At 47.2% G+C, this 24,021-nt stretch overlaps 1 protein-coding gene across 2 annotated transcripts; it reads left to right on the plus strand.

The window, feature by feature from the left end:
* The first annotated feature begins 12,364 nt into the window (after nt 1-12,364).
* LOC119940714 (cytochrome c oxidase assembly protein COX20, mitochondrial) lies at nt 12,365-23,051 on the plus strand. 2 transcript variants are annotated; one of them, XM_038760981.1, is made up of 4 exons: nt 12,365-12,456; nt 21,353-21,467; nt 21,639-21,702; nt 22,598-23,051. In XM_038760981.1, the coding sequence occupies exons 1-4, from the start codon at nt 12,415-12,417 to the stop codon at nt 22,767-22,769; spliced, it is 393 nt and encodes a 130-aa protein (XP_038616909.1). In that variant the 5' UTR covers nt 12,365-12,414; the 3' UTR covers nt 22,770-23,051. The 2 variants fall into 2 exon arrangements, with proteins under 2 accessions (XP_038616909.1, XP_038616910.1); XM_038760982.1 differs by lacking the exon at nt 12,365-12,456 and adding an exon at nt 17,024-17,108.
* Nucleotides 23,052-24,021: the final 970 nt, after the last annotated feature.

The following is a 24,021-nucleotide window of genomic DNA, read 5'->3' on the forward strand; positions in this document are numbered from 1 at the left end:
GAAGAGCACTGTACTAAGCACTTGGGAAAGGACAATTCAATAGAGTTGGTAGGCGTAATCCCTGCCCACAAGGAGTTTAGCGTCTACATGGGGAGACAGACGTTAAAATAAATAACGGGTCCAGGAAATAGTAGAGTCCAGGATATGTATATAAGTGCTGGTGGGGTTGGAGTATCAACGTACCCAGCCAAGCACAGAGGTGACACGAGGTGACCCAGAGGGTAGCCTGGCTAGGGAAAATGAGGACAAAGGGAAGACCTCTAGGAGGAAATGTGCTTTTCTTCCTAGCCATCAAAGCGACAATAATCCTGTTTTCCAGACTCTGTGTTATAGTATGTAATTAACTGGAAGAACAGCTTCAAGTGCTTGTCTCCTTGATTGCAATTCCACTCCCTGGTGCTTTACAGCAGCAACTCCTCACATGAGCCTTCTGTATGTTTTCAACTCCTGAACAGAGGGTTAAATCCGCCTTTGGAAGCAGCCTGGTTTGACTGGTTTTTACAGTAAGGAAAAGCCACGGAAACCCAGGAGGGTCTGGACGCCTCTCTCTCTCCCCTGATCTCTGAGTTCAAGTAATAAGTCCCACAGCCATGGACTGCTGGCCCCAAAATGCGAGGCTCTGAATGAAGTAGAATTAATGAACTCCATTGCCAAACTGGTTTAGCTGGGATATTTGTAATCATATTTGATTGACCCTTTTGAGGACAGGAGTTGGGGCTGGAAAAGTTCCATGTTTCAGTTGGAGAAAAGTAGCGTAGCCCAGTGGATAGAGCACGGGTCTGGGAATAAGAAATACCAGGGTTCTAGTCCCGGCTCCACCATTTATCCACTGTGTGAAATTAGGCAAATCACTTCTCTTCTCTGGGCCTCAGTTACCCTCGTCTGTAAAATGGGGATGATGACTGTGAGCCTCATGTGGGACAGCCTCTTATGTCCAACCTGTTTTGCTTGTATCCATCCCAGTGCTTAGTACAGTGCCTGGCACGTAGTAACCACTTAACATACCACGATTATTATTCATTAATATCACTATCTTGATGAATTGGTGGGTTTTGGAATCTTGGCAAATACAATGCCAAGTGACCAGTCAGTGTTATTTATTGAGCACCTATTGTGTGCAGAGCACTGTTGGGAGAGTTCAGTACAATAGAGTTGGTAGGTGTGTTCCCTACCCACAAGGAGCTTCCAGTCTTGAGGGAACCACTGTAAATATTAACGTTAGTAGAATCCTGTAGAGCAACTTCGGAAGGTCAGAGAAGCCAACCTTTGATTTTTCAGCTCCTTTCTATTTTTGACTGGTCTTGGCAAAATGACTGCTGTTCGGAGTCGATGTGGTAACCTGGTACCACTGGGTGAGGGGAATTGAGTGGAACAAAATTAGAGGCACAGTCTTTTTGAAACCAGCAAATTCAGGAAGAACCAGGCTGCTGGACCAACAACATAAGGTTGAGGGTGAGGCAGCCTGGTAGGCACAAATACAGCAGAAAAGTACCTGGGGATCATAGTGGACCCACAAGCTGCTGGAATCTGCACTCGAAGTCTGGGGTTTAAAGAGCCAACGTGCCATTAAAGAGCACTAAAAGACATATATCAGGGAAGTCATCCTTAGAGTACACATACGTTCTTCACTTTGTGGGTCAGCTGAGGCTCTTCCTTAAGAGTTGGAGGACGAGCCACTGAAATGATTAAAGGGGAGGAAAATTGGGTCCCTTGAGGGAAAAAGCTTAAAGGACAGTGAGGTGGTTTGGCCTATAAATGAGAAGCTTCCAGAATGACTCAACAATTGACTGGAACTCTACAAGCAGGACATCAGCCCATACCTCCCTTATTTCTAGAGAGAGAGTGGTTAAACTGAAAACTTCAAAATGATGGAAAACAGGAATAGGCTTCCAAAACCAAATCTCCACCCCCAGGGATCTGTAAAAATGGAATGGACTTATGTCCTCTAGACTATAAACTCATTGTGGGTTTTTTTTATTTTTTATTTTATTTATAATAAATAAATATATTTATTATATATATATAATATAAATATATTTATATATATATATAAATTAAATATATTTTATTTTGTTAGTATGTTTGGTTTTGTTCTCTGTCTCCCCCTTTTAGACTGTGAGCCCCATGTTGGGTAGGGACTGTCTCTATTTGTTGCCAATTTGTACTTCCCAAGTGCTTAGTACAGTGCTCTGCACATAGTAAGCGCTCAATAAATACGATTGATGATGATGATTGTGGGCAGGGAGGTGTAATATTGTACTCTCCAGAGCGCTTGGTACTATGCTCTGCTTACAGTAAGCACTCAATAAATAGCAATCATTGATTGAATGAATCACTGAATCTGTCCTGAATGGTTTACAGGAGAAACAATAGTCTGGAAGCACAGGATGGTTGAAGAGACATCTTGAGGTGCAGCAAGAAGCAGTGTGGCCTAGTGAGAAGAGCCTGGGATTCAGAGGACCTGAGTTCTAATCCCAGCTCTGCCGCTAGTATGCTATATGACCTTGGACAAATCACTTCACTTTGGTGTCTGTTTCCTCATCTGTAAATATGGGGATTCAGTGCCTGTTTATTTTTTTAATGGTATTTGTTAAGCACTTACTATGGACCAGGCACTGTACCAAGCGTTGGGGTAGATACAAGCTAATCAAATGGAACACAGTCCGTGTCCCACATGGAGACTCCACAGTTTTTCATCTCCGTTTTACAGATGAGGTAATAGTGCTGCAAGGGACAGTGCTTCTTGCGGATGATGTGGCAAGGATCGCCTTATCAGCCACATTCACCCACACCAATAAACATGTCCCAACCAGCACAGTCAGCTTTGAGTCCAAAGGAGTATCTTTCTTATACGTTACATATGAGCATCCGAGAGAATGCATTCCTCTCTAATTATGCAGGTTCTCTGTTTTTATGCTTCTAGCTCACATATATTTTTGTTTGTGCTTTCTCCTGATATATAGTAAGCTCCCTGAGGAGAGGAACTTGGTTTTCTTTTTCTTTCCATTCCCACCACACCTTGTACAATTCTCTGCACACAGTGGGACTGACGCCATTCCCGCAAGATAATAGTTATTATTATTATTATTGTTGTTGTTAAAGTGCTGCATAACATTTTTCTTTCCAGAGGGCTCGGGCACTCCACGCCCCATGGTTTACCCCGCCATCCTCGGAAGATGCAATTGTACCAGTTCTCCGGGCAGAAAAATGAGGCCCAGAGAGGTCAAGAGAGCAGCCTCAGATCACCCAGTAAAATCAGCTGATGTGTGGAGATAACAGATCCTCTGCCTCTAATCTCCTCACTGTGCCTCGTTCTCGCCTGTCCCGCCGTTGACCCCCGGCCCACATCATCCCCCAGGCCTGGAATGGCCTCCCTCCGCCCATCCGCCAAGCTAGCTCTCTTCCTCCCTTCAAGGCCCTACTGAGAGCTCACTTCCTCCAGGAGGCCTTCCCAGACTGAGCCCATTCCTTCCTCTCCCCCTCGTCCCCCTCTCCATCCCCCCATCTTACCTCCTTCCCTTCCCCACAGCACCTGTATATATGTATATATGTTTGTGCATATTTATTACTCTATTTATCTTGTACATATCTATTCTATTTTATTTTGTTAGTATGTTTGGTTTTGTTCTCTATCTCCCCCTTCTAGACTGTGAGCCCACTGTTGGGTAGGAACTGTCTCTATATGTTGCCAACTTGTACTTCCCAAGCGCTTAGTACAGTGCTCTGCACACAGTAAGCGCTCAATAAATACAATTGATTGATTGATTTTCCTCCCCAGTTCATCTAAGCCTCCACTTTCATTTCCCTCCTTTGCCTGGTGACATATCCACTGTAATCTTTTAGACCCAGAAGATTTTTTTCAATTACATTAATAATCCTGATAAGTTTTGGAGTAAAACTGCTTTAGAAAGATCATTGTTTGTGTCTCTTAGGGCCACCTAGTGGCTGGATGAGTGATGACATGCTCCTTCAACGGGAAACAATGACGTCATTTGGAAATGTTGAACCGAACAGGGTCGGAGCTTCCTGATGACGTCATCGCCAAATAAACCAAGGGTGGGGTTGGGATATGAGACGATGGGGTGTGGGAAGAAGTTACTATTATCATCTACACTTTCTATTTGCAGACTGCTCTGCAGTCATTTTTATTTGCCTTCACACTACATGGTGGTTCATTCATTCAATCGTATTTATTGAGCACTTACCGTGTGCAGAGCACTGTACTAAGCGCTTGGGAAGTCCAAGTTGGCAACATAGAGAGGCGGTCCCTACCCAACAACAGGCTCACAGTCTAGAAGGGGGAGACAGAAAACAAAACGTGCGGACAGGGGTCAAAATCGTCAGAACAAACAGAACTAAAGCTCTATGCACATCATTAACAAAATAAATAGAATAGTAAATATGTACAAGTAAAATAGAGTAATAAATTAATTCATTCAATCATATTTATTGAGCGCTTACTGTGTGAACAGGTGTCAAGTCATCAGAGTAAATCTGTACAAATGTATATACAAGGGTTACACAGTGGACACCCAGGCCCGGGCTCTAGTCACTTCACCATGCTGCTCACTTTCCTTTCCCACTTCTCTGCTTCCCTGGGCCTCAGTTTCCTCCTGTAAAACGGGGATTCAATCCATCAATCAATCAATCAATCAATCGTATTTATTGAGCGCTTACTGTGTGCAGAGCACTGTACTAAGCGCTTGGGAGTAGTTTTACCCAAGACAATAATAACAGTGGTATTTGTTAAGCGCTTACTAGGTGCCACGCACTCTACTAAGCACTGAGGTAGATACAATTCATTCAATTATTTATTGTGTGTTTACTGTATGCAAAGCACTGTACTGAGCTCTGGGAGAGTACAACATAACATACATATTCATACATACAATATAATAACATATAATAACAACATACATACAGAGAAGCAGCGTGGCTCAGTGGAAAGAGCACGGGCTTTGGAGTCAGAGGTCATGGGTTCGAATCCCGACTCCGCCACATGTCTGCTGTGTGATCTTGGGCAAGTCACTTAACTTCTCTGGGCCTCAGTTGCCTCATCTGTAAAATGGGGATTAAGAATGTGAGCCCCACGTGGGACAACCTGATCACCCTGTATCCTCCCCAGCACTTAGAACAGTGCTTTGCACATAGCGCTTAACAAATGCCAATTATTATTATTATTATTATTATTATTATTATATTCCCTGCTCACAAAGAGCTCTCAGTCTAGAAGGGGAGACAGACATTAGCATAAATAAAAAAATAAATTACAGATATATACATTTGTGCTGTGGGGATATGAGAGAGGATGAATGGAGCACATCAGGGCGACGCAGAAGGGTGTGGGAGAAGAGGAGAGGAGGGTTTAGTCAGGGAAGGCTTCTTGGAGGAGATGGGTCTTCAATAAGGGCCTTTAGATGGGCCTTCTGACTCGCAGGTCTGTGCTTTGTCCACTAAATTGAGTGGGGAAAGAGGGTGACAGTCACTGCCTTGAACTGGTCACATTTTTTAACGTCCAGTTTATTCTGTAACCAAAGCTCTTGGGCCTGGGAGTCAGAAGGAGCTGGGTTCTAATGCTGCCTCTACCGCTTGTCTGCTGTGTGACCATGGGCAACTCGTTTAACTTCTCTAGGCCTCAGTTATCTCAACTGTAACATGGGGATTAAGACTGTGAATGCTATGTGGGACAGGGTCTATGTCCAACCTGATTAGCTTGTATCTTCCCCAGTACCTAGTACAGGGCCTGGTACATAATAAGTGCTTACCAAATGCTGTATTTTTTTAAAAAAAGCAACACCTGCCAGAAAAGTACCGATCGTGACCCTCTGCAAAATTTGCTGAAGGCCAATTCTCTGGGGGGGAATTGATTATGTTAATAATTATGGTGTTGAGTGCTTGCAATGGGCTAAGTACTGTGCTAAATCCTGGGATAGATACAATTCAATCAGACCAGGCACAGTCCCTACCCTACACAGGACTCACAATCTAAGAAGAATACGGACCTTATCCCCATTTTACAGATGAGGAAAACTTAGGCACCAAGAAATTTAGACTTGCCCCACGGTCACACAGCAGGACTTGAACCCAGACCTCTGTTCTTTTCACCAGGCGACACTGCCTCCCAAGTCTATAAGTGTTAGCAATGACCGGTGGGTGTATATAGACAGAAAACATTTGGAGATTCCAAGGGATTATGGAAGTGCCACCTGATGTCTCCTCACAAGCCCTAAACTCCCTCCAGTAACACTTTGTGGTTCTCTGACCTAGAAACTTTTTCTAAACCTCTGGACATGTTCCTTCTGAAGAGCTTTCTGGGATCATAAATTCTATTATTCTGGGTGGAAAGCTTCTGGGAGTGCCCTCTTGTAGTGGGCCTAGAAGGATTTGGCAAACCACAACTCTCTGTTCACCCCGTGTACATCTTTAATGGCTTTAACTTCTCTGTGCCTCAGTTCCCTCATCTGCAAAATGGGGATTCAATCCCTGTTCTCCCTTCCTACTTACACTGTGAGCCTCATGTGGGACTTGATTATCTTTTATCCCAGTGCTTGGCACACGGTAAACACTGAACAAATACTACTACTATTATTATTATTATTCTCCCCCTTTTAGACTGAGCCCACTGTTGGGTAGGGACTGTATATGTTGCCAACTTGTACTTCCCAAGCGCTTAGTACAGTGCTCTGCACACAGTAAGCACTCAATAAATACGATTGATGATGATGATGACATTATTATTATTGTTAATCTGCTCGGAAGGCACCACTCACTAGACAAAGTGTGTCCTAGTTGATGGAGCGTGGGCCTGGGATTCAGAAGCAATCTACAGCTGGTTCCACCACTTTTCTGCTCTGTGACCTTGGGTGAGTCACTTCACATCCCTGTGCCTCCGTTCCCTTATCGGTAAAATGGGGGATTAAGACTGAGTCCTCATGTGGCACAGGGACGGTGTCCAACCGGATTAGCTTCAATCTATACTTCCCCACTTCAATCTATACTTCACGCCGCTGCCTGGATCGTCTTTGTGCAGAAACTCTCTGGACGTTACTCCCCTCCTCAAAAATCTCCAGTGGCTACCAATTCAACCTATGCATCAGGCAAAAACTCCTCACTCTCGGCTTCAAGGCTGTCCATCACCTCGCCCCCACCACCTCACCTCCCTTCTCTCCTTCTCCAGCCCAGCCCGCACCCTCCGCTCCTCTGCCGCTAATCTCCTCACTGTGCCTCGTCCTCGCCTGTCCCGTCGTCAACCCCCGGCCCACGTCCTCCCCCTGGCCTAGAATGCCCTCCCTCCAAACATCCGCCAAGCTAGCTCTCTTCCTCCCTTCAAAGCCCTACTGAGAGCTCACCTCCTCCAGGAGGCCTTCCCAGACTGAGCCCCCTCCTTCCTCTCCCCCTCCTCATCTCCATCCCTCCCTCCTTACCTCCTTCCCCTCCCCACAGCACCTGTGTATATATATATGTTTGTCCACATTTATTACTTTATTTTACTTGTACATATTTATTCTATTTATTTTATTTTGTTAATATGTTTTGTTTTGTTGTCTGTCTCCCCCTTCTAGACTGTGAGCCCGCTGTTGAGTAGGGACCGTCTGTATATGTTGCCAACTTGGACTTCCCAAGCGCTTAGTCCAGTGCTCTGCACACAGTAAGTGCTCAATAAATACGATTGAATGAATGAATGAATGAGCTTCCAAGCCCGGGCTTTGGAGTCAGAGGTCGTGGGTTCAAAACCCTGCTCTGCCAATTGTCAGCTGTGTGACTTTGGGTGAGTCACTTAACTTCTCTGTGCCTCAATTCCCTCATCTGTAAAATGGGGATGAAGACTGTGAGCCGCTCGTGTATCCCCCCCAGTGCTTAGAACAATGCTTTGCACATAGTAAGTGCTTAACAAACACCATCATTATTATCCACCCCGGCCAATGCAGTGCCTGAGAAGCAGCGTGGCTCAATGGAAAAGAGCCCGGGCTTTGGAGTCAGAGGTCATGGGTTCATATCCCGCCTCCGCCAATTGTCAGCTGTGTGACTTTGGGCAAGTCACTTCACTTCTCTGTGCCTCGGTTCCCTCATCTGTAAAATGGGGATTAAGACTGTGAGCCCCCGTGGGACAATCTGATCACCTTGTCACCTCCCCAGCGCTTAGGACAGTGCTTTGCACATAGTAAGCACTTAATAAATGCCATCGTTATCTAATCAATCGTATTTATTGAGCGCTTACTGTGTGCAGAGCACTGTACTAAGCGCTTGGGAAGTACAAGCTGGCAACATATAGAGACAGCCCCTACCCAACAGTGGGCTCCCTTCCCCACAGCACCTGCATATATGTATATATGTTTGTACATATTTATTACTCTATTTATTTATTTATTTTATTTGTACATATCTATTCTACTTATTTTATTTTGTTAGTATGTTTGGTCTGTTCTCCGTCTCCCCCTTTTAGACTGTGAGCCCACTGTTGGGTAGGGACTGTCTCTCTATGTTGCCAATTTGTACTTCCCAAGCGCTTAGTCCAGTGCCCTGCACATAGTAAGCGCTCAATAAATACGATTGATGATGATGATAGAAGGGGGAGACAGAGAACAAAACCAAACATACTAACAAAATAAAATAAATAGAATAGATGGGTACAAGTAAAATAAATAGAGTAATAAATATGTACAAACATATATACAGGTGCTGTGGGGAAGAGAAGGAGGTAAGATGGGGGGATGGAGAGGGGGAGAGGAAGGAAGGGGCTCAGTGTGGGAAGGCCTCCTGGAGGAGGTGAGCTCTCAGCAGGGCCTTGAAGGGAGGAAGAGAGCTGGCTTGGCGGATGGGCAGAGGGAGCAGGGCATTCCAGGCCGGGGGTCGATGGCGGGACAGGAAGGCTGAGTAGGTGCGAATGAGGTTGTCGTTATTCTATAGGAAGGGCTTGACAAATATTTTATTTTTAAAGGACTGGGCCGCCGGGGCCAGGCCCCATTTCCCGTGTCTTCCCACGTCTTTTCTTCGCGGGGGAGGGCGGCTGTGGGGAGAGCACGGGCTCCCCGCCACCACCTCGCCCTTGGAGGCGGGCCGGCGGCCTGACGCATTTTCCCTCCATTTTGTCCCCAAAGTCTCCTTCACGGGGACAAGCGCTGCCGGCGGCGGGGCTGAGGCGGGGCTGAGGGGCGGGCTAGTAAGGGCGGCCCGGGGGCCACAAAGCCACCTCACGCGCCCGACGGAGCCCCCGGCCTGGGGCCACAGCGGCCCTGAGGCGACGGCCGACGCCCCCCCCCCACACACCGCCGAGGAATCATGGCGGGGGGAGGGGGGGGCCAAGGGCGCGCGCGCGCACGCGCGGGCTCGAGCCCTCTCCCTCAGGCGGCAGCACTCGGGCCGCGCGCCCTTCCCCCGCCCGCGCAAAAGCGTGCGCGCGCACGGCCCCCACGGCGGGAGGTGCGGGCGCTGAAGGAACAGCCACCGCCTGCCTCGCGCCGGGGCTGTTCCCTTCTGTCAGCATCATCATCAATCGTACTTATTGAGCGCTTACTGTCTGCGGAGCACTGGACTAAGCGCTTGGGAAGTCCAAGTTGGCAACATATAGAGACAGTCCCTACCCAACAGTAGGCTCACAGTCTAAAAGGGGGAGACAGAGAACAAAACCAAACGTACTAACAAAATAAAATAAATAGAATAGATATGTACAAAATAAATAAATAAATAATCATCATCAATCGTATTTATTGAGCACTTACTGTGTGCAGAGCACTGGACTAAGCGCTTGGGAAGTCCAAGTTGGCAACATATAGAGACAGTCCCTACCCAACAGTAGGCTCACAGTCTAAAAGGGGGAGACAGAGAACAAAACCAAACACACTAACAAAATGAAATAGAATAGATATGTACAAGTAAAATAGAGTAATAAATATGTACAAACATATATACATATCATCATCATCATCAACCATATTTATTGAGCGGTTACTGTGTGCGGAGCACTGGACTAAGCGCTTGGGAAGTCCAAGTTGGCAACACCTAGAGACAGCCCCTACCCAACAGTGGGCTCCCAGTCTAAAAGGGGGGAGACAGAGAACAAAACCAAACGTACTAACAAAATAAAATAAATAGAATAGATATGTACAAAATAAATAAATAAAATCATCATCAATCGTATTTATTGAGCACTTACTGTGTGCAGAGCACTGTACTAAGCGCTTGGGAAGTCCAAGTTGGCAACATATAGAGACAGTCCCTACCCAACAGTGGGCTCACAGTCTAAAAGGGGGAGACAAGAGAACAAAACCAAACATACTAACAAAATGAAATAGAATAGATATGTACAAGTAAAATAGAGTAATAAATATGTACAAACATATATACATATCATCATCATCATCATCAACCATATTTATTGAGCGCTTACTGTGTGCGGAGCACTGGACTAAGCGCTTGGGAAGTCCAAGTTGGCAACACCTAGAGACAGCCCCTACCCAACAGTGGGCTCCCAGTCTAAAAGGGGGGAGACAGAGAACAAAACCAAACGTACTAACAAAATAAAATAAATAGAATAGATATGTACAAAATAAATAAATAAAATCATCATCAATCGTATTTATTGAGCACTTACTGTGTGCAGAGCACTGGACTAAGCGCTTGGGAAGTCCAAGTTGGCAACATATAGAGACAGTCCCTACCCAACAGTGGGCTCACAGTCTAAAAGGGGGAGACAGAGAACAAAACCAAACGTACTAACAAAATAAAATAAATAGGATATGTACAAGTAAAATAAATAGAGTAATCATCATCAATCGTATTTATTGAGCGCTTACTGTGTGCAGAGCACTGGACTAAGCGCTTGGGAAGTCCACGTTAGCAACATCTAGAGACAGTCCCTACCCAACAGTGGGCTCACAGTCTAAAAGGGGGAGACAGAGAACAAAACCAAACGTACTAACAAAATAAAATAAATAGAATAGATATGTACAAGTAAAATAAAGAAATAGAGTAATAAATATGTACAAACATATATACATATCATCATCATCATCATCATCAATCGTATTTATTGAGGGCTTACTGTGTGCAGAGCACTGGACTAAGCGCTTGGGAAGTCCAAGTTGGCAACAGAGACAGGCGCTACCCAACAGTGGGCTCACAGTCTAAAACGGGGAGACAGAGAACAAAACCAAACGTACTAACAAAATAAAATAAATAGAATAGATATGTACAAGTAAAATAGAGTAATCATCATCAATCGTATTTATTGAGGGTTTACTGTGCAGAGCACTGGACTAAGCGCTTGGGAAGTCCAAGTTGGCAACATACAGAGACAGCCCCTACCCAACAGTGGGCTCACAGTCTAAAAGAGGGAGACCAGAGAACAAAACCAAACGTACTAACAAAATAAAATAAATAGAATAGATATGTACAAGTAAAATAGAGTAATAAATATGTACAAACATATATACATATATACAGGTGCTGTGGGGAAGGGAAGGAGGTAAGATGGGGGGGATGGAGAGGGGGACGAGGGGGAGAGGAAGGAAGGGGCTCAGTCTGGGAAGGCCTCCTGGAGGAGGTGAGCTCTCAGCAGGGCCTTGAAGGGATTGTCTCATTCAATCGTATTTATTGAGCGCTTACTGTGTGCACAGCGCCGTACTAAGCGCTTGGGAAGTACAAGTTGGCAACATCTAGAGACGGTCCCTACCCAACAGTGGGCTCACAGTCTAGAAGTCTGGCCGGGCTGCTGCACGACCTGCTGCACGACCTCCTCCAGGAGGCCTTCCCAGACTGGGCCCCTTCCTTCCTCTCCCCCTCGTCCCCCCTCCATCCCCCCATCTTACCTCCTTCCCTTCCCCACAGCACCTGTATATATATGTTTGTACATATTTATTACTCTATTTTACTTGTACATATCTATTCTATTTATTTTATTTTGTTAGTATGGTTGGTTTTGTTCTCTGTCTCCCCCTTTTAGACTGTGAGCCCACTGTTGGGCAGGGACTGTCTCTAGATGTTGCCAACTTGTACTTCCCAAGTGCTTAGTCCAGTGCCCTGCACATAGTAAGCGCTCAAGAAATACGATTGATGATGATGATGATGTAGTACAGTGCTCTGCACACAGTAAGCGCTCAATAAATACGATTGATGATGATGACCTTCCTTTCCGGCGTGTGTGTGTGGGGGGGGGTGCTGGGAAGAGCGTGTGTGTGTGTGTGTGTGAGAGAGACCCATTTCGCTAGACAAAGGAGCCGCCAGTCGCAGCAATTGGGGCAGGTGCTGCAATGGAGTAGATCTCCTAAAATGGCGGACGCGGCCACACCCCGCGTGGGAGGGAGGGGGTGGATAGAGGGGACACGCGCGCGCGCGGCGGGAGCGTCCGCTCTAGGAGCTCATCTCGATGGTTTGCGGGTGAGGGGCGCGCGCGCGCGCGGAGCCCGCCTCGTGAGCATGGCAACCGAGACGGAGCCGGGGGAGCCCGGCAAGGGGAAGGTAACGAGGGGCGGGGTGCGCGTGCGCGGGGGCGCGCGGGCGGGCGCGCGCGCGCGCGCGCGGGGCGGCCTGAGGGGACGGGTCGTCGTCGTCGTCGTCCCGCCTCACAGCCCCCTCTCCCCCCCGGCCACCATTTCCATCCCCAATCCCCCTCCGACAGCCCCGGCTTCTTACCCCGCCTCCGCCACGTGGCTGCCGTGTGACCTTGGACAAGTCACTCCCCTTCCCCGGGCCGTCGCCTCATTTATCAAATGGGGGGGGGGTGAAGGCCGTCAGTTACCTCACCCGTAAAATGGGGGTGAAGGCCGGGAGCCCCTCAGCGGGGCCGGGATTGAGTCCGACTCGATTTGCTTGGATCCTCCACCCCAGCGCTTAGCGCAGTGCCTGGCACGTAGTAAGCGCTTAACAAAATATGCAGCGTGGCTCTGTGGAAAGAGCCCGGGCTTTGGAGTCAGAGGTCGTGGGTTCAAATCCCGCCTCCTCCAATTGTCAGCTGTGTGACCTGGGGCAAGTCACTTCACTTCTCTGGGCCTGTTCCCTCAACTGTAAAATGGGGATGAAGACTGTGAGCCAACCTGATCACCTTGTAACCTCCCCGGCGCTTAGAACAGTGCTTTGCACAGAGTAAGCGCTTAATAAATGCCATTATTATCATTATTAGTATTTATTAAGCGCTTACTATGTGCAAAGCACTGTCCTAAGCGCTGGAGAGGTGATCAGGTTGTCCCACGGGGTGGGGCTCACAGTCTTCACCCCCATTTTCCAGACGAGGTAACTGAGGCCCAGAGAAGTTAAGTGACTCGCCCAAAGTCACACAGCTAACTGGCGGAGTCGGGATTTGAACCCATGACCTCTGACTCCAAAGCCCGGGCTCTTTTCCCACCGAGCCACGCAATTGTCAGCAGTGTGACTTTGGGCGAGTCACTTCACTTCTCTGGGCCTCAGTTACCTCATCTGTCAAATGGGGATTAAGACTGTGAGCCCCCCGTGGGACAACCTGATCAACTTGTAACCTCCCCAGCGCTTAGAACAGTGCTTTGCACGTGGCGCTTAATAAAATACTATTATTATTATTATTGTCTGCTTGTGACTTTGGACAAGGCACTTTACATCTCTGGGCCTCAGTTGTAGTCCGTGTTGTCTACTGTGTGACCTTGGGCAGGCCACTTAACTTCTCTGTGCCTCAGTTACCTCATCTTTAAAAAGGGGAAGAAGGCTCCGAGTCCCACGTGGGACAACCTGATCACCTTGTATCTAACCCAGCGCTTTGAACAGTGCTTGGCACATAGTAATCTTTTAACAAATGCTATTATTATTATTATATGGGGATTAAAACTGCGGCCCACGTGGGACGTGGACTGTGCCCAACTTGATTAGCTTGTATCTACCCCAGCGCTTAGTACAGTGCCTGGTACATAGTAAGCGCTTAACAAATGCTGTGAAAAACCATGGGGGAAGGGGGAGGCTCCCCTGTTCTAGGCGCTTGGGGGTGTGGGGGATGCCCTCAGAACCACCATGATTGGCGATGTAACCAAGGGTGATCTGCTGAAATGCTCACAATTTATTTTTATAAAAAGCACATTAAATGGGGGCCGAGTTGTTCTAGGTATTTCCACAAGACCTTCACTTGGCAATACTGCTCTCACCGTAAAAATTTGGGTGAGGGAAGATCTAAATGTGGTGATCAGTTCGTTCAGCGCAGATCCAGCCGCTCACAATCCCCAGAAGGGCCGGGAGAATTGTAGGAATAACCGAAACAGACTCAGGAGTCGTGTTTTTCCTGTGAGCTTGATCGTTTTCGCCAAAATTGACTGGAATTTTTTTTTTTCCAATGATGTTTGTTATGTACTTGCTATGTGCCAGGCACTGCACTAAGTGCTGAGGTAAATACAAGCTAATCAGATTGAAGACAGTCCATCTGTCACATGGGGCTCAAAGTGTTAATCCCCATTTTACAGATGAGGGAACTGGGATCACGGGTTGCAGGGCTGTATTCCCGAATTGGAAAATTCTGCCCCAGTTATGAGCTGAGGTCCAGGGTTAATGTTTTGGCTATTCTTTTTTTTTTTTTTTTTTTTTTCCAAATTGGAGGGGAACAGTGAGTAGCCATTAATCAGTGGTATTTATTGAGCTTTTACTGTACACAGGGCACTTAACTAAGCACTCTGGAGAGTACATTCAGTTAGTGGATAAGTTCCCTGCTCACAAGGAGCTCACAGTCTAGAGGATATTGTTAAATGATATAGTCCTGAGACTGGGAAATGGCATTTGATTGGATTCTTGTGGTAAATCAGTACTTGGCACATAGTAAATGCTTAATAAATACAATGATTATTATTTGTAACCAGAGTCAGTCATATTTATTGAGCACTTAGTGTGTGCAGAGCACTGTAATAAGCACTTGGGCGAGTAGAGTATGACAATAAACAGACACATTCCCTGCCCACAACAGCTTACAGTCTAGAGGACTTCAGATTTTGATTATGTTGAGATACTGTCATCTAAAAAGGACCAACATTATCTGACATGTTGCCAGTTTGTACTTCCCAAGTGCTTAGTACAGTGCTCTGCACACAGTAAGCACTTAATAAATATGATTAAATGAATTTGTCCAATTAGCACCCTCCCCTCCCCAAGCATTAGGGATAAAGAAATGAGTTTAGTGTGTATTTTCAGGTTTAAATCTCATCGTATTGGTGCCCGCTCATCTGATATTGATACCCATTCTGTTAGTAAACTCTAGTGCTCAAAAATACACAAGTGAAATAATGGAAAGATCTGCCTTGTTGGCAGTCCCAACTGGTTGACTCAGGCCAAAAAAAAATCCACTGTGGGCTCCAAAAGGTTTGGTCGGGCTATCTACATGGATGGAGTAAATCAACCTAGTAAATCAACCTGAAAGTTACTTGATCCTTAACTTCACACAGGATGTGCAGACCTACCGGTACATTCCCGGGGGGTGAAATAGCATCAGTTATTTAGGGAAGGAAAATATGACTTGTTGGAAGTTGTGCTCTGTATAGAAGGTCCAGTGGAGAAAGCAGTAGTTTGGAGGGAGAGTTCCGGAACCAGATTAGTAGAAGACATTTTATAACCTTGAGCAAGGCTGCTTAGTCTCTGGTTTCCTCATCTGTAGAGGGGATACTTAATACTAGCCAGCTTCTCGGGAGTAATTGGGTACATTAGTTGAGAGTGACTTTAAAATATTTGTAAGCTAAAGGGAGTACTATATGCCAAGCTTATTGATGTAGACCTCCTGCCAGCGTCATTCCAGGTAAAACAAATATTTTGAGATTTTAAATCCATTACTCTCTCCTCTAGATCTTGTCAAAATGAACACCTCTTCCTCCAGAGGGGGACTTGAGAATCCTATTTAGGCCAACAACAGGGAGGAATTAGGATTTCTGCATTATTAAGGTAGTCCCTGTCCTGCTGAGCCTGAAACTCGTGATCCCAAAGCCCTTTGGTAGACTTTTTCAAAGATAGAATCATGTTCACTTCCTAAGATTGCAGGTTACTTAGGCAATCATACCCAAAAGTGTTGCCTGAGTCATAGGAGTAGCTTAAAGGGGCCTATTCTTGGGGCCCCTCTTACTTTCTATTTTTGTTAATGCTCTTTCACCTCAGTGCGCTTTCTAATTTACCACGTGTGTGCCAGATATACCGGTGCTGTATTTCAGCACACTATCCTTACACTGAGGTATCCGTCGCCTTGAATCTCACCAACAACAGGAGGGCCGATTCTTCGCCTGTGTTTGACTTGGAGAAGAGAATATGGTGGGGTAACTCAAGAAAGGCCTTTGCTAGGTAGTAATAATAATAATGATGGTATTTGTTAAGTGCTTACTATGTGCCAAGCACTGTTCTAAGCACTGGAGTAGATACAAGGTAATCAGGTTGTCCCTTGTGGGACTCACAGTTTTGATCCCCATTTTACAGATGAGTTAACCGAGGTACAGAGGAGTTAAGTGACTTGCCCAAAGTCACACAGCTGATAAGTGGCAGAGTTGGGATAAGAATAATAATAATAATGGCATTTATTAAGCACTTACTATGTGCAAAGCACTGTTCTAAGTGCTGGGAAGGTTACAGGGTGATCAGGTTGTCCCATGGGGGGCTCACAGTCTTAATCCCCATTTTCCAGGTGAGGTAACTGAGGCCCAGAGAATCCTGGGATTAGATTAGAACCCACGACCTCTGACTCCCAAGCCTGTGGTTTTTCCAGTAAGCACACAGGCTCATTAATAATGGTATTTATTCAGCACTTACTATTTGCCCAGGCACAGTACTAAGTGCTGAATTGTGGGCAGGGAATGTGACCGTTATATTGTACTCTTCCAAAGGGCTCAGTACAATGCTCTGAACAGAGTAAGCACTCAAATACTGACAGGTATAATATGTTTGGAATATACATTTTCCAAAATAGGTGTACTGAACTTCTTATGTAAGCTCTTTGTGGGCAGGGAATATGGCTACCAAGTCTGGTGTATTGTGCTCTCCCAAGCGCTTATTACAGCGCTCAGTAAATACCGTTGATTGACTAATCGGCCTCCAGGTTAACTTGCACATGGCCATGTGTTGGAGTATCCCACCTGGAAAATGAGGTTCCCTCCATCTGCTTCCCTGGTTAAATGGAATCTTCACAAGTGCAGGTGAATCCAGAGAAATCCTCCTTTTCCTTGTAGCCTTTAGAACCTGAGTGAATAAATTAAATTGCAGGAACGTATTTGTTTAGCTGTATTTACTAAACAGGGGATTTCTTAGGGATTTAGAGCCCTGGTTACAAGGATCTCTACTACAATAGTAATTGTGGTATTTTAGATCTTACTGTGCCAAGTCGTGCACTAAACATAGATTTTTTTTTAATGGTACTTGGTTTTGATCCCCACTTTACAGATGAGGAAACTAAGGCCCAGAGAAGTTAGCTTGTATCCACACCAGTGCTTAAGATGGTGCTTGACACACAGTAAATGCTTAATAGCTTTTTTTTAAAAAAAAGGTAAATGATTAGATCCCAGCTTCCTCGTGGTCTTGCTAATCAATCAGGGGTATTTGTTGGGTGCTTATTACATGCAGAGCACTGCACTAAGTGCTTAGGAAAGAACAGTACAATAATTGGTTGACATTATCCCTGCCCACAAAGAGTTTCCCAATCCATCGTGTTTATTGAGCACTTACTGTGTGCAGAGCACTGTAGTAAGCGCTTGGTAGAGTACAGTAGAACAAGGTAACAGATATATTCCCTGCCCACAACTGGGAGCTCACAGTCTACATAGGAGGAGTGATAGTCTGCAAAATTCAGGTAGTTCGGCTGCCCTTGCAAGGGGCAGTGAGGGTCTTCTTGTTTTGTTTTTTATAATCGCTGAATGTCAGCAGGACAAAAGCATTATGGAATTTTAGCCCCTTTAGAAAATCAGGCCAGAGGAATCAGAGCCTACAGTACTGGTTTAGACTGTGAGCCCAATGTTGGGTAGGGACTGTCTCTATATGTTGCCAATTTGTACTTCCCAAGCGCTTAGTACAGTGCTCTGCACATAGTAAGCGCTCAATAAATACAGTTGATTGATTGATTGGTTTTCAGGAGCCTTGTCAGACCGGAATAAACGGCAGCGGCCGCTCCAGTGTCATGAGCGCAAGGGCCGGGAGTGTTTTGGAGAAGGAATTTTCCAATGGAAAACTCCTTCTTGCTCCTGACGGTGCACGGGGCCAAGCGGACATCTAGCTACAAGCAGCCCCTACCCCGGGATGGGATGGTTGTGAGGCTCCGTGGCCGGCAGCTGCCCTGAGACTGCCCGCTTCGGCCCCTCCGTCCTTTTGCCCGCCCAGTTTGCGGGCTATATTTCAGGTTGGTCTGGTTCCCGTGGGGGACCCGAGGCCTTTGGGGGGGCATGGGGGGCCCACCTGCAGGAGCTCAGCCTATAGCCGTTCTGCTGTCCCTTGCCAGCTCTAGGAGGAGAGGCCAGGATCAAATCTCCGAGGCCACCATTACTGCCTGGAAGCGGCCAAGGCCTAGTGATGATGATGATGATGGCATTTGTTAAGCGCTTACCATGTGCAAAGCACTGTTCTAAGCACTGGGGGATACAATGTGATCAAGTTGTCCCACGTGGGGCTCACAGTCTTAATCCCCATTTTTACAGATGAGGTAACTGAGGCTCAGAGAAGTTAAGTGACTTGCCCAAGGTCACACAGCAGACTTGTGGTGGAGCCGGGATTCGAACCCATGACCTCGGACTCCAAAGCCCGTGCGAACCTGGCCGGGCCGAGGAGTCGGAAGGACCTGAGTTCTCATCCTGGCTCTGCCATTTGTCCGCTTTGTGACTTCGGGCAAGTCACTTTGCTTCCCTGGGCCTCAGTTACCTCATCTGGAAAATGGGGCTTCAGAAAATATAATTCGGGGGGTGGGGGTTAGATTTCACAGATTTGCTTGAATCCACCCAGTGCTTGGTACAGTGCCCGCACGTAGCACTTAACAAATACCTTAATTACTATTATCGTTACTTGAGAGGGCGGTGAGGAAACCCAAATAACACTTTCTCTGAAGCCCGGAAAGGTTAATTTACATTTTTTTCGAGGAGAACCAAGGTTCTGAGAGGTGAGGAAGCTAACAGGTGCAGACATGCAGAGCATGGGTCTGGGAGTTAAGAGGGACCTGGGTTCTAATTCTGACTCTGCCACTTTGCCGTGTGACCTTGGACAAGTCACTTTACTGCTCTGTGCCTCAGTTTCCTCATATGTCAAATGCAGATTAAGGCTGTGAGCCCTGTGTGGGCCAGTGACTGTGCAACCTGATTAGCCTGTGTCTACCCCAGAGCTTAGTACAGTGCCTGGAATAGGGTAAGCACTTAATACCCCCCAAAAAGGGGGGGGGGGGGGTCTCCTGCAAAATTAGGAAATGGCAAATATCTTTAGTCTCCTCCCAAAGCGTATTTCCATCTTTTCTTAGGAGAGGGGACTGTTTCATGTGCCTCTGGGTTACCTGGATGACGCATTCTAAAAATGAGTCACTCTAGGGTAAGTCATTTGTGCATGTGAGGAAGCCATCTCAAGAGCCAGACAGGATTCACAAGTTGCAGGGATTGGCTTTATTAGCATGATATAGATTTCTAATTGGAAGCTTGTAAGATGTGAATTTATAAGTCCTTATTTTAAGCACGACTTGTTTTTAAAGAAACAACGACTAACAAAATCCAAAACTTCCTTTTCACGTCAGGCCGGATTGGAAGCCTGCAGTCAATTTTAAGGAACTTGTTATAGTAGCCTGGGCCTGGTTGTAGGGGGCGGGGGCTGAAGAGTAGGTGATAGGGAAAGAAGGGTCCTAACAAGGAGGTGGGCTTCCCAAATCCCTCTGCCAGCAAACTGTCCCCTAGCTCACACCCCATCTCAGACACCCCTGGAAAAGCTTATTTCGTCTTTGCACTTTTGCAACATTAGTCTGTTCTACTGTCTCTCCTAGCTCAGAAGTCTCTTTAGGGTAGGAAGGGAAATGTTTATTGAGCGCCCCTTCCTTCTCAGCTCTCCCTCCCCACCTTTTCTGGATCTCTTTCCCTGGGCTACCCTTGGGAACAGTCCACCTTCATGGGATTATCTCTGAATCCTGTCATTTGGGTCAGGGGGCTCCAAAATGTTTGTGTCTGCTCCCTTTGTTTCCCACAGCCAGCCACCACCCAGTTGCTGGGCTTGTCCCATTGTGTTCACCCTGACAGAGTGATTTTGCTCAGTAACTAAATGCCCAGTAAGTACCATTGATTGATTGATTGATGAATCACGTTTTTAACCTCTACCATGGCCAACTTTCTCGAGCATCAGCCTCATTTCCGCGTTCAAGATCCTTATTTAGACACGTTCTTGGTTTAAGGAGGATGCTCACCTTTTGACGTGAACGTGGTGGCAAGCAAAAGTTCGAGCTCATAAGAGGCACCGAAATCCCCGAGTATGTTTCCGTTTGTGGGCCCCGGCGTATGTATTCTCTTGTTTTTCTGAATTCCAGCCATGCCTTCACCGTTGCCTATTACAACTTAGGTCTGGCTGCCACCCCTCCCTCAGTCAGTTCCGCCAGAACACATGCTTTGCTACCCGTTTTGACTAGGACCTACAGCAGAATAAAGGATCGTCCTTCCAACAAAGCAGGTTTTGCGGTGCGGGTGAAAGCCAGGTACGAGTTGGTAGGCCCAGGATGAAAACCGCAGTGTTAGTTTTCCTTGCAGTTTCCGGCGAGAAATAAGCCCCCACAGTATGGGCGAACTGAGGGGAGACTGCGCTTGTTAACCTAAGGTAGTCACCTTATGTCTGTCTTCACACCCTGGGCATTGTGAGTGTTCAAAGCCAAAATGATAACTGCTGCTACTACTACTGTGCAAAAGAAAACCTGCACTGTTCGCCCTGGCCCTGTAGAGTACGCATTAGCCGAGCAGGACATTGGTATATGTACAAGACATATTACAATACTAGCTGCCACGACCTCCCAAAACGCTGTAATAATAATAGTGGTATTTAAGGGCTTACTATGTGCCAGACACTGTACTAAGAGCAGGGGTGGATACAAGCAAATCGGGTTAGACACAGTCCCTATCCCACGGCGGGGGGGACTTACAGCTCAGTCTGCATGCCCCGTCTCCACGATTGGTTTCACGGTCAGTCGGCTCTGTGTCCACCCGCACATTCCCTGGATGCCCAGACCTTGTCTGGCCACACAAAGGCTGGGGGGAAACTGGAGATAATGCAACTTTTGTGTTTGGTTTTTCAAAGCCGACCCCGCCACAAATAAATTGTTTTGGCAGGGGAGTTCAGTTGAAGCATCTACCGACTGATGCTGTGCTCCATGTATTATTTAAATATAAAACTCTGATTCATCTTCATGCTCTAAATGGGAATTCTCTTAACTGTCTTGCCCTAGTCCTTTAAGCTGCTTGGGATCCTTGACGTCCAGAACACCCCTTGTGCCCGGGAATCCATTCTCTATGGAGCGCTGGGGGCCGTGGTGGCTAGCATGGGGCACTTCTTGTTTACCAGTGAGTATGAGTGGGTTTAGGGGCTATTCATAGCTGGCGGGAGGTTGGGGAAGGAGGTAGGGGTTGTGGGAGAAGGGTGGTCAGGGCCGGGGAGAGGAGACGAGGACCCTAAATTTTAGCGCAGTGGTTAGAGGGAGAAAATTAATACTCAGCTTTGGGATTCTTTGACAGGTCGAATTCGAAGATCTTGTGACGTCGGCTTTGGAGGGTTTATTGTGGTGACGTTGGGGTGTTGGTACGTAAACTGCCGTGGTGCTCACAGGGGGCCTGCCGCCGGGGCCCCTAGCGCCACTGAAGTTTCTAGAAGCCGCTGCCCACCCCTCGTGGTGGGTTTGGCCCGAGTTTTGCATGCCTGTCCTAGGTTAGCCAAGCTAGGCTTAAATATTTCAATACTTGCTCCCTCAGTTTGCCAGTTGTCTAGTTGGAGAGATTCTTTGGTTCCTGCCAGGTCCGTGAAACCTGTGGCCCCAGGGTGATGTGTAGCCCACTGGGGTGGGGGGTGGCATTGATACTGCGGCCAGCCCTGGGGCTCTCCTGAGGAGGAGAGTCCAGACAGGAGGCGGATGGATGGACGGACGGGTTTTCCTTTTGACTCCCACAACCCATCTGGTGTCAGGTGAACCCTTGCAGCTCCTCTGGAGCAGGAGAACAGGAGTGGGTGGTTTGCATCAGCTCACCCTCCCAAGGAGTACTGATGGTCTGTCTAAGGAGTGGAGAATCACCCAGGCAGAGGTGGGGAGGGTCACCTGCTTTCAACTCTACAAACACAACCGTTTTACAGATTGGTAGAGAAATAACGCAGCAGTGTGGCCTAGTGGATAGAACACGTGCCTGGGAGTCAAAAGGAGCTGGTTTCTAATCCCGGTTCTGCCACTTGTCTGCTGTGTGGCCTTGGGCAAGCCACTTCACTTCGGTGCTTCCTTTACCTCATCTGTAAAATGGAGATTAAGACTGAGCATCATGTGGGACATGGACTGTGCCCAACCCACTGCCTGGCACCTAGTGAACGCTTAACAAATCCCATAAAAAAGGGCTAATCACCAGAGTCAGGAATATTCATTTTCAGTAGGGATCGAACACTTACAACTGTAGTGAATCTGGGTTTTTTTTTTTTTTTCCTGTCTTTCAAGGTTCCACTGTAGGTACAATTATGCCAAACTGAAAATCCAGGAAAGAATTGCTCTAAAAGGCATGAAAAACAAGGTTCTGTATGAGAGCACGCATCTGGATCCAGAACGCAAAAAAGCCAGCAGTGATGGAGGCTTGCAGGAAACAGGACTTGCAGGAACCCGACAAGACTAGAAGGAGCCCCGCTGCCCTGGAGGCCCCCCCCCCCCACCCCATCAAAATCTTCGCCAGCCACTGGGTAGGGCGGCCAGAGCTCTGAGCCCCCCACAGAGAGCTTCCCTGGGACAGAGAAACAGAGCGACCAGCCTTGTGTTGTCTAAGCAGTCACACCATCCTCGCTGATGCCCGGGGCCGCCGTATGGACGGCCACCACCTGCTGTGGCCAAGCTAGGTCTGGGACAAGTCAGAATGGCGAAAAATAAATGATGCTGTCTTGCCCAGCACCTTTGGAAACGATTTCAAAGCCTCCATCCTTCTAACGTTTCATACGCGATAACCTGGGTTCAGTGGGGTGGTCGAAAGGCCCGCCCAGGACCTGAGGTGGGCAGAGGTGGCTGGAGAGAAAGCCAGCCTGGGGTAGCTCGAGAGAGGAGGGGCAGGAGAAAGGTTGAACACTGGCCTGTCCCAGGCCCTTCTCCCCTTAAATCTCCCCTCAAACTTCCCTCACCCCCTCGTTCTTCCAGGTTCTCTTCTCCCCAGCTCCCAGGCACTGCAGCTCTGTTCGCTTGCCCCAAACTCCTGGTCCTTTCAATGTAGGCAAAGACCAACCTGCCATCGTTCCAAATCCTTTCAGAGAGATTATAGAGGACTCAGCCAAAGCACAGCTTAACTCAGCCTTAAAAATCACTGGCAGAGTCCTCTGTCCACCATTTTGGTGAGCCAGCGTGACCCCCACCCCCAAAGGGAACAATATCTAAATGTATATAAATTGTCAGCCATGTAACGGGCGGATGTTGAATGTCTGTCTGCAAATTCTGCCCAAAAGTAATTCTCCCCAAAACCACATTAGCCCTGCTGGAAAAGCCTGCCTACGTGGCTCAGTGGAAGAGAGCACGGGCTTTGGAGTCAGAGGTCATGGGCTCAGATCCCAGCTCTGCCAATTATCAGCTGTGTGACTTTGGGCAAGTCACCTAACTTCTCTGGGCCTCAGTTACCTCATCTGTAAAATGGGGATTAAGACTGTGAGCCCCCCGTGGGACAACCTGATCATCTTGTAACCTCCCCAGTGCTTAGAACAGTGCTTTGCACATAGTAAGCGCTTAATAAATGCCATCATTATTATTGCCCACCCTCCGTAACCTCCAGGACCAGACTGACATATGCCACTTGTTTCCTGAACGAGCAGGCAGTGGGTGGCAAAGCAATCCTAATCTGATCAGGCACCATCAGCCCCACTGGACAGTCTTTACCTGCTGCCGCCTGACCT

The sequence above is a fragment of the Tachyglossus aculeatus genome, chromosome 19 (assembly GCF_015852505.1).
Source record: "Tachyglossus aculeatus isolate mTacAcu1 chromosome 19, mTacAcu1.pri, whole genome shotgun sequence".
NCBI lineage: Eukaryota > Metazoa > Chordata > Mammalia > Monotremata > Tachyglossidae > Tachyglossus > Tachyglossus aculeatus.

What these genes read in the sequence shown, in the direction of transcription:
- LOC119940714 (XM_038760981.1), top strand. Translation starts at nt 12,415, where the DNA reads ATGGCAACCGAGACGGAGCCGGGGGAGCCCGGCAAGGGGAAG. An exon ending in GGGAGCCCGGCAAGGGGAAG is followed by an intron (nt 12,457 to 21,352) that starts GTAACGAGGGGC and finishes GTCTTGCCCTAG; the next exon opens with TCCTTTAAGCTGCTTGGGAT. An exon ending in GGGGCACTTCTTGTTTACCA is followed by an intron (nt 21,468 to 21,638) that starts GTGAGTATGAGT and finishes ATTCTTTGACAG; the next exon opens with GTCGAATTCGAAGATCTTGT.